The sequence below is a fragment of the Ovis canadensis genome, chromosome 1, assembly GCF_042477335.2.
Source record: "Ovis canadensis isolate MfBH-ARS-UI-01 breed Bighorn chromosome 1, ARS-UI_OviCan_v2, whole genome shotgun sequence".
NCBI classification, from domain to species: domain Eukaryota; kingdom Metazoa; phylum Chordata; class Mammalia; order Artiodactyla; family Bovidae; genus Ovis; species Ovis canadensis.
This window is the reverse complement of record NC_091245.1, coordinates 15,517,358-15,532,004: the sequence shown is the minus strand read 5'-3', so window position 1 is coordinate 15,532,004 and position 14,647 is coordinate 15,517,358. Positions and strand designations below refer to the sequence as shown.

The window sequence follows — 14,647 nt, the reverse complement described above, 5'->3', positions numbered from 1 at the left end:
AGAAAGATCCCCTAGCGGAGGGCCGGGCAACCCACTCCAGTATTCTTTTGTTTGTTTGTTTTTACACTCTGGTATTCTTGCCTGGGAAATCTGGTGGACAGAGGAGCCTAGAGGGCTTCAATGTATAAGTTCGAAAAGAGGCAGACACAACTGAAGTGAATTATCACACATACATTCCTATCACAGTGGTTAGGACTCTTTGCTTTCACTGCTGAGGACCCAGGTTCAATCCCTAGTCAGAGAACTAAGATCTTGCAAGCCATGTGGTGCAGCCAAAAACAAAAACAAAAAAGACACAAAGCTTCCCTGGTGGCTCAGAGGTTAAAGCATCTGCCTGGAATGCAGGAGACCTGGGTTCGATCCCTGGGTCGGGAAGATCCCCTGGAGGAGGAAATGGCAACCCACTCCAGTACTCTTGCCTGGAGAATCCCATGGACTCCTCCGTCCATGGGGTCACAAAGAGTCAGACACGAATGAGTGACTTCACTTCACTTCAAGCCAAAGAGTGGGAGAAGGAATGATATATTTCTTGCAGCAAGTAAGGAGGACACCATGATTTTTCCTGCAGCGGTATCTCCCCAAACAGCAAAACTGGGGAAGTTTTGAACTATGGGAACATGCATATTCATGAAGGGGCTCAAGCTAAAGAGAATTTAGCATAGAATTGGGGCAAAGCTTGCCAGAACCCAAGCTTTAGTTGATTGAGGGTCAAAACAGGTCAACATTATCATTCCTTGGGTTCCAACCAGTTTGGGATCTTTGCATGTATTGACAGTTACCATCCTCCACCTGGGTGGAGACCTCGTGTGTTAGTTGCTCAGTTGTGTTCAACTCTTTGCCACCCCATAGACTGTAGCCCGCCAGGCTTCTCTATCCATGAACTTCTCCAGGCAAGAATGCAGGAGTGGGTAGCCATTACCTTCTCCAGGGGATCTTACCAGCTCAGGGATTGAACCCAGCTCTCCCGCATTGCAGGCAGTTTCCTTACCATCTGATCCACAAGAGACGCCACTAAGGTGCAGACCTCAGTTCCTGAAGAACAGCTCAAAGATATATATGAGATTGTTAAGACTGTTTAGCACTGAACTATTGCTTCTTGACTGCTTTTCCTTTGTTCCTGCCTTCTTTTGTTCCCTTGTTGTGGCTGTTCAGTCGCTAAGTCCTGTCCCATTCTTTGCGACCCCATGAACTGCGGCATGTCAGGCTTCCCTGTCCTTCACTATTTCCCAGAGTTTGCCCAAACTCATGTCCATTGAGTCAGTGATGCCATCCAACCATCTAATCCTCTGTCACCCCCTTCTCTTGCCCTCAATCTTTCCCAGCATCAGGGTCTTTTCCACTGAGTTGACTCTTTGCATCACGTGACCAAAGTATTGGGACTTCAGCTTCAGCATCAGTCCTTCTAGTGAATATTCAGGGTTGGTTTGCTTTAGGATTGACTGGTTTCATCTCCTTGCTGTCCAAGGGACTCTCAAATTCAAGGGACTTTCCACAGTTCAAAAGCATCATTAATTGGCATTTCACCTTCTTCAGATGTCCAGATCTGACATCCGAACATGACTTAAGCTCATTAATTACCAAGACCTGTTCAAGGGCAACCATTTTGGCCAGGCTTAGATCACAAAATGGCTTAGGCCAAAAACAGATTCTCTTATGTCAAGAAAGCCATCCCTGGTTTTCTCTGAGGGCCCCATATGTTATCTGTTTACAAGATTAGCTGACATTTGAGTACAGACAGACCCAAAGAAAGTAAGAGAAAAACTGTGGGGCTGGGAAAAGTGTGCCATGCACAGTGAACAGCAAGAGCAAAAAGGCCCTGAGGTCTGACAATGTTTAGCATATTTGAGAAGGAAGAGACTGGGGAAAGAATGGGAAAAGCAAGAAGGAGCGGGGAATGTGCGTCATGCCATCATGCATAGTCTTTCACTTAAGAATTTGACCTTTACGCAGAAGGAAATAATAAGCCATTAAAAGCTTTAATAAAACGAGTAATATGATGTTTTCAGCTACTCTGTAAAGAATAAATTGAAAGGGGACAAAGATGAAAGTAGGGAGTCCAGTTAGGAGCCCAATTCATAGAAGATCCAGGTGAGAAATGTTTGCCCCTGGGACTTGGGTGGTAGGGGTGTAGCTCTAGAGAAGTGAATCATGGAAAGTGAGTAATAACTTGTTCCCCTTTTCAGAAAAATAGTATTGATAGATGGGCTGGAGAGCTCTACGAGGCAGCCCCTGTTCATCCTTTGTAACTTTAGCCCTGACCTGGCACAAGAAAGGGGCTCCGTAAATGTCAATGCATCAGTGAAAAAAAATACTTTTTTTTTTTTTTTTGGCCGCTGCAGCTGCAGCCATGAGTATGCTTAGACTTCAGGAGAGGCTTGCCTCCAAGGTCCTCTGCTGTGGCAAAAAGAAGGTCTGGTTGGACCCCAGTGAGACTAATGAAATCGCCAATGCTGACTCCCATCAGCAGATCTGGAAGCTGATCAAAGATGGGCTGATCATGGGGAAGCCTGGGACTGTCCATTCCCAGGGTTGATGCCAGAAAAACACCTTGGCTTGCTGGAAGGGCAAGCATATAGGCATAGGTAAGCAAAAGGGTACTGAAAATGAAGTTGCTCAGTCGTGTCTGACTCTTTGCGACCCCATGGACTATAGCCTACCAGGCTTCTCAGTCCATGGGATTTTCCAGGCAAGAGTACTGGAGTAGGTTGTCATTTCCTTCTCCAGGGGATCTTCCTGATCCAGGGATCGAACCCGGGTCTCCCATATTGTAGGCAGATGGTTTACCCTCTGAGCCAGAATGGGAAGAATGCTCAAATGCCCAAGAAGCTAACCTGGATGAGGAGGATGATAATTCTGTGCCAGCTGCTCAGCTGATACCGTGAATCCAAGAAGACTGACCACCACATATATCACAGCCTGTACCTGAAGGTGAAGGATAGCATGTTCATAAATAAGCAGATCCCCATGGAACATATCCACAAGCCGAAGTTAGAGAAGACTCACAAGAAACTTCTGGTGAACCAGGCTGAGGCCCACAGGTCTAAGACCAAGGAAGCCTGCAAGCACCATGAAGAGCATCTCCAGACCAAAAAGGAGGAGATCATCAAGACTGTCCAAGAAGGAAGAGACCAAGGAATAAAGTTCTCCCCTTCTTCTCTGTACATAGTGGCCTCAGCAATTGCATAGATCACTCAATCAATAAAAAACAAGCCTTCATCTACCAAAAAAAAAATATATATAGATGGGTCGGCCTGTGTGGAGGCTGACACGGAAGCCTCAAAACAGGCTGTTGTCTGGGTTTTGCAGAGGCAGAGAGACTGAATTTGGTGAGCAAGGATTCTATTAGAGTGGTGGCCATTGGTTTAAGGCAGTTCATGTACCCCACCTAACCTGAATGGTAAAGTAGCTCTCAAACCTTTTCCCTATTTTGCCTTGATTCTCTGCTTGCCAAGCATCCAAGATCTCTTAATTGATGTATTTTACATAAGTGATTTGATCTCAAGAAAAGAATGACCCTCCCCCACTAGGAATGAGTATTTGGTATCAATCTCTTATGATTGTAGTTGAATCACCTATCTTTTCTGGAACTGAGAGCCAGGAACAAGGTGACCCCCATCAGTTTCTTTTGCATCTAGCTCATTGTATCCTCTGTTTCCTGCACAGACTACCAAATCTATGTTACTCCCCTGTTTAGAAACCTATACTGGGCCATTTCCAAGAGTAATGGTATGAAATTTAAGGCCCTTCATTACCTGACATTGAAATGGTGCACCTCTGATTGGAACTTGAATCCATGGTCTTTTCATTAGAATCACTTACCTGGTGTCTGGACTTACTGAGGATCAGGTTCTTTGTGTCTCAGAGCAGAGAATTCAGTGAAAGACAATGTGATAGGTAAGAAATGGATTTGTTTAGAGAGAAGCACGCCCCACACACAGTGATTGGGCCATCTCAGGAAGCAAGAGACCCTGAAATATGACATGGTTATTTTTTATGGGCTGGGTAATTTCATAGGCTCATGAGTGGGAGAATTATTCCAGTTATTTGGGGAAAGGGGTGAGGAGTTACAGGAATTGGGCCAATACCCACTTTTTGATCTTTGATGGTCAGTCTCAGAACTCTCATGATGCCTGTGGGTGTTCATTTAGCTTTCTGATGTGTTAAAATGAGTGTATACTGAGGCACCAGGTCTAGCGGAAGTTGACTTGTCCACCATCTTGGACCTACTTGGATCTAATCAGTTTATGTCACGGAGAAGGCAATGGTACCCCACTCCAATACTCTTGCCTGGAAAATCCCATGGATGGAGAAGCCTGGTAGGCTGCAGTCCACAGGGTCGCTGGGAGTCGGACATGACTGAGCGACCTCACTTTCACTTTTCCCTTTCATGCATTGGAGAAGGAAATGGCAACCCACTCCAGTGTTCTTGCCTGGAGAATCCCAGGGACAGGGGAGCCTGGTGGGCTGCTGTCCATGGGGTCGCACAGAGTCGGACATGACTGAAGCGACTTAGCAGCAGCAGCAGCAATTTATGTCATGTCCTTGGGACATTCTTTTAAAGTTTGTGCCCTGTTTCAACATCACCCTGCTCTTCTGGGTCCTTCTTTTGATCTAGCCCAGAGCTGTAACCAAGAAAACTGGGACTTTGCAGGAAGGAGCTGAAAATTAGCACAAAAATTGAGACACTGACTTTAAAAGATTGATTGGCACTCCTTCAGCAGCACAATTAAAAACCCTCCCACGTACACTGTCAGATAATGTACGTTATTGATAACCCCCATCTGTTCTGTTCACGAATTAAAGCTGATTTGAGGATGAGGTTAGTGTGTCCTTGCCTGAAGCCAAAATCCTTCATGGTAGCTCTGGAAATAGCCAGTTCTCAGTCATCCTGAAATTCTCTTTGTCCTCCAGGTCAGCCAGCCTCTTTTGTCTATGGCTGTGTGATAACCCCACCAGTAGGAATACTTTCCGTGTCATTGTCTGCCTATGTAACCCTTTATGGGATAGCTCAGTGTAGCTTTCTCTGCAAAGCCTTTCCTGGCCCCCACCCTGTATTCACTAGCCAATTTTTGCATGGTCTCATCTTTATTCAGCAGTTACATTTTAATTCCTGTGCACTAGACAAAAGTTATGATCAGAATTACCTGAAGAAATCCCTTAGGAAGATGTCACTTGAGAGACTGCTATATTGTCTCCTGTGGAGCAAGGCAGCCAGTTTTTCTCGAGTATGGCAACAAATCACTGTTTATTTGCACATAAAATATTTCATTTAGGTGTCAAAGTGTTTCCATGACTGTAATCACACTTGTTGCGGCAAAAAGCACACACAAAAGCTATGACAAACATAGACAGAGACATCACCTTATCGACAAAGGTCCATATAGGTATGGTTTTTCCAGTAGTCGTGTACAGATGTGAGAGCTGGACCATAAAGAAGTTGAGTGCCCAAGTATTGATACTTTTGAATTATGGTTCTAGAGAAGACTCTTGAGAGTCCCTTGGACATCAAGGAGATCAAACTAGTCAATCCTAAAGGAAATCAAGCCTGAATATTCTTTGGAAGGACTGATGCGGAAGCGCCAATACTCTGGTCACCTGATGTGAAGAGCCAATTTACTGGAAAAATCCTAATGCTGGGAAAGATTGACGGCAGAAGAAGGAGGTGACAGAGGATGAGATGGTTGGATGGCATCACTGATTCAATGGACATGAGTTTGAACAAACTCCAGGAGATAGTTCAGGACAGGGAAGCCTGGCATGCTGGGATCCAGGGGGTCTCAAAGACTAGCATACATGGGGTCTCCAAGAGTTGGACACATCTAAGTGACTGAACAAAAGACACAGTTTGTGGAATCTGAGACTCACTGAGAGGACCACCTACCACCATCTCTCCAGGAAGCTATCTATCTATCTAATCAGGGGGACACACTCATTGAGTGGAACAGCAGATAGGTGCCTCCTTCCCTTCTTCCCTCCCTGCTAAGCCAGGATTCACATGTGGAAAATTCACATAAGTCGAGATGATATGACCCTTGTTCAGTATTATCTTTTTTTTTTTTTTTTTTTGACCACACGGCTTGCAGGATCTTAGTTCTTCAACCAGGGATCTGATGCCGAAACCTCAGCCTCTCTGTATACTGCTGCCTAATTGAATCTGGGAAACAGAGTTTTGGGTGAAGCAGAAAAGGATAGCTTTATTGCCTGGTCAGATGAAGAGGGACACAGTGGGCTAATGCCCTCAAAATCATGTGTCCCACTGGGGAAGATAGCAAGAAGTTTTATAGTATTGTTCAAAGATGGCATGATCAATTCCTGGACATTCTTCTGATGGGTTGGTGGTGAGTAAGTTGGAGTCAGCATCAACAACCTTCAGGTCCAACTGGTGTGGGGTCTCCATGCTGTGGGCAGCACACCATTATTAATCAATAACTTGTCCCACCAGGAGGGGTTTCAGTATCTGCAAAACAGCTCAAAGATCTTCTTACAGGACCTTGCCCCAAGGCTGCTCTTGACTGTTTCTCCCTAGTCTTCTATCTCCTCCATCCTTAATTATGGCCTTCCCTGGTGGCCCGGCTGATAAAGAACCTGCCTGCCAATGCAGGAGACATGGGTTCCATCTCTGGGTCAGGAAGATACCCTGGAGTAGGAAACGCCAATCCACTCTGGTATTATTGCCATGGAAATCCCATGGGCAGAGGAGCCTGGCAGGCCACCGTTCATGGGGTTGCAATGAGTCGTCGGACAAGACCAAGCACTCATGAATGCATGCACCGCCCTCCCCTAATTAACAACGTTGAATCTGCCCACTGGAGCTCAGGGAAGGCCACGGAGGCTGAACAAAGGCCATCTCCTATAATCAAAGAAATGGGGCACGCAGAAAGACCTTGTGCCTAGGAGCCCCACAGGGCCCTGCACAGTATCGGATTGAATCCATGCCCTTGGCAGTGAAAGTGTAGGCTCCTAACCACTGGGCCTCCAGGGAATTCCCTGTATTGTTTTTGTAATTCCTTATTCTGAAATTACCCAACCAGCTACCAAAACTGAGTGCCCCAGAAGCATTCAGGACAGATTCCCAAGAATTACCATAATGCTCTTACTCAGCCCAGAGTAAGAATTAGCAAAAGTTGGATAAATTCAAACAATCTCCTTTATGTCCAGCCCCATCCTTGCCCACCTCTGAACAATTAATGCAAGGAGATTCCAGGCCACATAGTTTAGACCAAAAGCAAGCAAAAAGGTCAGCCTCCCTCTCTACAGGACAGTCCACAGCATCGCCCGTAACAGTACTCCCCTGTTTTTATTGTATCTAATCTAACCTCTTCAGCATGGAACTCAAGGTCACATCCCTGACCATTCTCCCTTCTGTTCCCTCCGCCATGGTTCCTTTCCTATATGGCTGCTTATGGTCTCCAGCCTGCCAAGCAGGCCCCACAGACTCAGACATTTTTAACCACCATGATCCCCCATGTGATCCCACCACACACACACAAGTGGAAACGGCCCTGCTGAATAGAGAACCAGTCCTGGCCAGGTCATTTCAATATAGTTCTCTGTCTTTACTGATACACCACCACACACATGAGGAAAACAGCGTTTTTCTAGAAAAGGTTGGAGTCCATCACATTTCAGATGTGGATGTAAACCCTGACGTGAGCAAGGGACTCTGGCAGTCGGAACAGCTGCAGTAGTGCTCAGAGGAGTAATCCCTCTTTGTGGTAGGTTTTTGGGAAATGATCATCCCTTCCAAGTCCTTCACTTTGTTTTCCACTGTCTGAAGCTTTTTCAGAATCTTCTCTTGCAGACCCAAAGACAGGAAAATATTATTGTCTTGAAGTGTGAGATCACTCCCTTCTGGGTTGACCAGCAAAGCCTGAAAAAAATCTGAGCCTTTCTTGTAAAATTTGTAGAGTGTGATTGCAAACAACAGTATTTTCTAAAATAAAACAACAGAAGTTAAACGTTACTTGTTTATTCACATGAAATGGCACAGCCTACTGTAGATGCAAAAACAAAACTCTAATAGTAATAATAACCCCTCATTCCTAACAAAACATCCTCACACCTATTTTGTCTTTTGATCTTTACTTACCACAAAGTGGAGAGGTAGGCAGGTCAGGGATTATTATTTGCATCTAATTAATAAAGATTATAATAGTAGATAATGTTTGCTGAAAGTTTGCTTCATGCAAGGCTCAGTGCTAGAAGTTTCCTTGCCTGTGCAGGACCTATTTATGTAGGGAAAAAAAATAACCAGATAATCATTTAGATACCTTCCAGTTGGGACCCTGTCATTGCCCAAGGTCATATACTTGGAAATGGTAGAGCCACAGCTGGAATCTAGGAATTCTGATTCCCATGTATATTCTCTTAGGACACGGCAGTCTGAAACACTGGATTTCTTGGTAATGGAAATTTTTTTTAAAGATGCTAGGTCAGAGTCTAACTAGGAAAAGAAAAAAAAATCACCTTTTCCCCTTTTAATAACTAGCCTTGCTTATTGAGCACTGTTACGAGCTGTTTCATACATACAATCAGTTCAGTTCAGTCTCTCAGTCGTGTCCGATTCTTTGCGACCCCATGAATCGCAGCATGCCAGGCCTCCCTGTACATTCTCACAAAAAACCCCAAGGGGGCACTGTTATCAAACCCATTTCACAGATAAGGAAACGGGTTTAGAGCCTAAGGGATTGCTCTCAGCTCACTCAGGAAGTGGTGAAAGCAAGAAACCCCTGTAGTCTGACTCCAGAGTTTATTAACCACTCTGTTGTACACCTCCTTTCCTTGGATGAAGTGCCTGGAGGGCTGCAAATTCATCTGATTGAACTAAGCAAAAACCAAACAAGAGCAGAACTGAGTAGCACAGATAAGAGTTTGGTGTTTTGCCTTCTCTTCTTCTACTAGCTAGCTGAAATGCAGAATATGAATATGTAGACACACAAATCCCTGTTAGGGATTTCGATCAGTTGGACTATATTAAATGAGATTTTGGAGAATGTAATTTGGAATGCTAAAAACTGAGTTCGAATCTCAGCTTGGCCAGCATTTACAATCTATGCCACCTTGGGTAGGTGATAAGCAAATTCCCTCACCTACAAAATGGAGTCAATAATCCCTGCCCTGCCTACCATGCAGCGCAAGTTTTCAAAGGTTGGGAGAAATGCAGGTGAGTGATTTCTCAAGAGGAGTGACACGAAAATAAGTGAATGCTACAAAATAATCCAATAATAGCTTCTTTCAGCATTCACCAAGTAAACCAGTCACTCCTTAACAAAGTCCTCTTTAAACCCCATCTTCTTAAATTTAGGCTGAACGTCAATGCACCTGTTTCCTTGTTTGTCACATGGAAAGAAACTCTATCCATTTAATGGAATTGTTGAAATTCTCAAAAGATTTTAATTATATTATAAATATAGCTGTTATTATTGGTATTTAAACGGAAGTATATAAAATCCTAAATGTTTCTTGTAATTCCAGCCAGTTATACTCCTAATCCCCAAAAGAGCACCTGTACTTTCATTGCAATGACTTAACAGACATATACATGCTTCCTCATCAGTTACAGAGCAAAGGCGCAGTAAGAACAGAGAGGCAAAACCCAAGATGCCAGTTATACTTGTGGTGCTATTCTATAGGAAGTACTCTACATGGTGTCAGGCACGTGGTTAGACACTCAAAGATGAACACCAATACATGATCAAAGAAATCTGGAGATAAGGCTGCCTTCTCATGTTATAAGCTTCTTTAATCTGTTTTATTATAAGCAAGCCAAAGATCATTGTGAGAAAGCATTTTTATGTCAAAAAGCTAACTGAAGGAAAAATGTTAAGAATAACCTAATTTCAACCAACTACAGAGACAAAAGGTGCACTCTCGCTCATCTGCATGGTCTTAAAACTGGGTGGCAGCAATATGGGAGAGAACCGACCAAATTTCACAATGAGTAACTACTTAAATTTCTCCATAACAAAAGAGTATAACCTGAATTGACTGAACACTTCGTTTCCATAAGGCATACATTCCCACTCCCAACAAAATCAAAAAGGAAATTCCCAGGATAACTTGCACAGCCGGAGCAAGGTTATCTAGTGGCCCCCAGTTTGTTTCCTGAGGCACACTAGTCTCTCCCAGAAGAGTTGCTTGTAGATAATTCCATATCGAGCTCAGAGAGAGATAATCTATGATGGTGTCCCAGATAGAAGATGAAGATGACATTTTAATATACCAGCAGCTCCAGGAACTACATGTGCAGAGGCTTCAGGAACCTGGATATGAGTTAGGAAGAGTGGTCTGGGGGTCCAGGTGTTCTGGAGCCACTGTGAGCTGTTCTTTGTGATGTCACTGTTCTGGAGGTCAGCTTGCTTCCCACCCACCCACTGAACCTTCTCACTCAAAACCAACCAGGCAATGGCTTGAGTTTTCAGTTCAATCATATCACTTTATCTGATCTTTGACCAGTCCTAGCACTGACACGGCACTGTTCAATAGAACTTTCAGCAATGATGTATCGCTCTTTCCAACGTGGAAGCCACTGGTCACTTGAAATGTGGAGAGTGTGGCCGAGGGAGTGAATTTTACATTTTATTTATTTTTAATTAAATTTAAGTAGACACATGTGGTTACCCTCTTCGTGTATAGTGCATTTCCAACAATCCACGGGATGGAGAGCAGTTATTTTCACATTTCAAATAAGAAAAGTGAGGTTAAGTGGAGATTTGAGGAGACAGGATTTGAAGAGGGACTTTCTAAAGAGCTGGGCTTCCCTGGTGGCTCAGTGGAAAAGAATCTGCCTGCCAGTACAGGAGACACGGGTTTGATCTCTGGGCTGGAAAGATCCCCTGGAGCAGGAAATGGCAACCCACTCCAGTATTCTTGCCTGGGAAGATTCCATGGACAGAGGAGCCTGACAGGTTACAGACTACAGGGTCGCTCAGAGTCCGACACGACTACACACACACACACACACACACATCCAAGCTAACAGTGTACTTGGTAAATGTGCAGGGAGGTTATTACTGGATCATTTTGTAGCATTTCCTTTTTTGGATGTCACTATTGCTTAGAAATTGTATCTTTGGGAAAGCTTTTGACATATTTGAGCCTCACTGTGCTCACCTATTTACATCTCCTTCCTAAGATTTATATAGGAACAAATGGTATAATTGCCTAAGCACTTTGTAAAGAGTAGCATGCTGTCCCATAACCTATATGCCATGTTATCAAATCCATTATTTACTGACTAGTACCTATGTACTTGACAAGGAGGTATGAAAAGATAAAATACAAGGTCTGTTCCCCAAAGTCTTACACGAAAAAAGGTAGTTCACACACAAGTGAATCACATAAATTGTGAGATCAGTTATGAAGACAGCAAGAATCCAACAAAGGGCTTGTACCAAGAGGAGAGGAGGGGCATGGTAAGGAGAGAAAGGGGGAATTATGAAAACTTTTAGAAAAATATTGTCTGATGCTCTTCTGGTTTGTTCCTCTGGTTGACTGAAAGAAAACATGGATAGGGATGGCTGGAAAATATAACTATTTTGTTCTTTTTAAAAAGTTGTTGAGTTTTGACTGTGCTAGGTCTTCGTTGCTTCTTCGGCTTTCCTCTAGTTCTGGTGAGCGGGGACTACTCTGTTGGGGGTGTGGGCTTCTCACTTGGTGGCTTCTCTTGCTGCGGAGCACAGGCTCTAGGTGTGTGGGCTCGCTAGCTGCGGCCCTATGCTCAGCAGTTGGGGTGCATGGGCTTAGTTGCCCCGTGGCATGTGGGATCTTCCTGGACCAGGGATCAAACCTGTGTCCCTTGCATTGGCAGGCAGATTCTTAACCACTAGACCATCAGGGAAGTCCTAACTGTCTTGTTCTTGCAGGAAGGGGAGGTACGGCAAGTTGCTCAGGTGTCAATGTGTGCCGTGTGCTTAGTTGCTCAGTCGTGTCCGGCTCTTGCAACCCCACAGACTGTAGCCTGCCAGGCTTTTCTGTCCATGGGATTCTCCAGGCAAGAATACTGGAGTGGGTTGCCATTTCCTGCTCCAGGGCATCTTCCCGACCCAGGAGTCGAACCTGGGTCTCCTGCAGTGCAGGCAGACTCTTTACCAACTGAGCTACCAGGGTGTCAGGGATACATCTAGAACATGGAGTCTAGAATGCTGTCGGATATATAGTATTAAAACCATGTCAGGTCAAAATGACATACTGATTTAGGCATGACTGTTAATGATGTTAAACCTGTAGTCTGCTTGTGACTGATCACAATGAGAATCTTTTCTAAAAAGGAACAAAAATTACTCAGGTAATTGTTTTACCATAACAAGTTAAACATAGGCCAGAAACCATTAAAGAATGGTAACCAGAAATTTTTTGGAGAAAAATATGGTTGTGACAACAGAATCATTACCCAAGACATCCTATACTAGATCCCCATTACATGGCACCTCGTATTTTACTTTCAAAACACTTGACATGATTAAGGTTATTTGTGCAGTTTGGGGTTGTGTCTTCCGTGACTACTGTGAACTGAAGGAAGACAGGGACACGTTCATTTTATTCACTACTGCATGTTCATTGTGGGCTTCCCGGGTGGCTCAGAAGGTCAAGTGTCTGCCTGCAATGCAGGAGACCTGGGTTTGATCTCTGGGTCAGGAAGATCCCCTGGAGCAGGAAATGGCAACCCACTCCAGTACTCTTACTTGGAGAATCCCATGGACTGAGGATCCTGGTAGGCTACAGTCCGTGGGGTCGCAAAGAGTTGGGCACGTTCATTGGACATGTTCATTGTATTCACTGCTTGGTACATAGCAGGCATTCGAGTATTTTAAAGTAAATACAAAGTCCCCTAGAAGAATTCCAAATATCTTTATAGCCTGAACTGTTTAATCATCAAGTGCCTATTCCATTGGTGTGCTTGTTTCTATAGAAGTTTTACAGAGTAGCTGTTAAAAGAGGAGTCTAATGGATCTGGCTTCAAATTTTGGCTGTACTATTAACAAACTTTGTTACTTTGGGCAGGTTACTTGAGGCTCAGTATCTTCATTGGTAAAGCAAGAGTAATTCCCCTTATAGGACTACTGTAATGAGAATTCGGTAATTTGTGTAGAAGGTAAGGCAACTATTATTTATAGTGATGTTTATGATCAAATGCTAGGTATTACAGACTTCAATAGTATCAGTTCAGTTCAGTCACTCAGTTGTGTCTGACTCTTTGCGACCCCATTAATCGCAGCATGCCAGGCCTCCCTGTCCATCACCAACTCCCGGAGTTCACCCAAACTCATGTGCATCAAGTCGGTGATGCCATCCAGCCATCTCATCCTCTGTCGTCCCCTTCTCCTCCTGCCCCCAATCCCTCCCAGCATCAGAGTCTTTTCCAATGAGTCAACTCTTTGCACGAGGTAGCCAAAGTATTGGAGTTTCAGCCTCAGCATTAGTCCTTCCAATAAACATCCAGGACTGGTCTCCTTTAGGACGGACTGGTTGGATCTCCTTGCAGTCCAAGGGACTCCCAAGAGTCTTCTCCAACACCGTAGTTCAAAAGCATCAATTCTTCAGCACTCAGCCTTCCTCACAGTCCAACTCTCACATCCATACATGACCACTGGAAAAACCATATAGAGCTCCTCAAAGAGAATCTAGTCTGAAAAGCCCATTTATTGTTTGACTCCTCTTGGACTTCTGAACGCTGAGGAAGAATTGATCACAATGGAAGATATATCTCAGCCCTGCTTTAGTATCATCCATCCATCCATCCATCCTTCAGACATTTCCACAGTAGTGCCCTATTGACTCTGACTTAAAACACGCGGCAACTTGTGATTTATTTGGTACACACTTTCAAACCTTCACTAGGCTCTTCATTTTCTGTCAAACAATACCCAAAATCTAGAACATGGTTATAGACACTGAAATACTGGCTGCTGACCTATCTCATCTTCTAACCCTTTCCCTTTCCCTTACCTCTGGTTTTACTAGACTTGTTATTGTCGCTAACACACCCAGCTGTTACACCACAAAGATTTGGCACAGAATTGGATCATCCCAACTTCTCGTTTCTCCAGGTTTAAACATTGCTTTCTTTACGGAAACCTTTTCTGTCCTTTTTTGGTTCCCCCAGTCTGGGCATCTTTCGTAGCACTTTTAATTATTTGTAGTTTGTTTAATGTTTGTTGAACAGGTTACCTTCCTCAAAGAGGTTCAGGCCCCCAAATGCAGGCTGTTACAGAGTATATTTCTGCAAGTGTAGACCAAGCAGGCCTGTTAGCACAGTGGACCACTCTTTGCAGGCTGTTTTACATACTAGGAGGCCATGTCCCAAGTCAGGAGTATAAAGCCACACGGTCTCACAGGCTACGATGGGTATAAAGAGAGGACAGAGCAACTTGTCTTTTAGAAGTTTCTTTCAGAAACATTGAGAGGCTCCCCTGGCGGTCCAGCGGTTAGGCCTCTGTGCTTCCACTGCTGAGCGGGAGCACTGCTGAGCTTCAATCCCTAGTTGGGGAAACTGCAAGTAGCCTGTGGTGTGGCAATAAAAAAAAAAAAGAAAATCCTTTTCAAAGGTCACATGTTATTCACAGAAACAGTAATTTCTGTTTTCCATCTCTTTCTCAAATGAGGAACTGTCAGCACTGGATGCATAACTGGAGTTGAACCTGCATGA

General features: G+C 44.2%; 1 protein-coding gene and 1 pseudogene across 1 annotated transcript; one reads left to right on the top strand and one right to left on the bottom strand.

Annotated features, from left to right (window-relative positions):
* The first annotated feature begins 2,347 nt into the window (after positions 1–2,347).
* On the top strand, positions 2,348–3,139 carry LOC138428910 (large ribosomal subunit protein eL19-like; annotated as a pseudogene).
* Positions 3,140–7,535: 4,396 nt separating this feature from the next.
* TMCO2 (transmembrane and coiled-coil domains 2) lies at positions 7,536–10,296 on the bottom strand. Its single transcript, XM_069587160.1, has 2 exons — positions 9,979–10,296; positions 7,536–7,933 (listed from the first exon to the last, which is right to left on the bottom strand). Exons 1-2 carry the CDS (start codon positions 10,210–10,212, stop codon positions 7,619–7,621), a joined length of 549 nt encoding a protein of 182 aa, XP_069443261.1. The 5' UTR covers positions 10,213–10,296; the 3' UTR covers positions 7,536–7,618.
* Between the last annotated feature and the right edge of the window lie 4,351 nt (positions 10,297–14,647).

Coding starts and splice junctions, on each gene's coding strand:
- TMCO2 (XM_069587160.1), bottom strand. CDS start 10,212: ATGTCATCTTCATCTTCTATCTGGGACACCATCATAGATTATCTCTCT. Junction 7,934..9,978: donor GAAGTGTTCAGTCAATTCAG/GTTATACTCTTT, acceptor GTTTTATTTTAG/AAAATACTGTTGTTTGCAAT.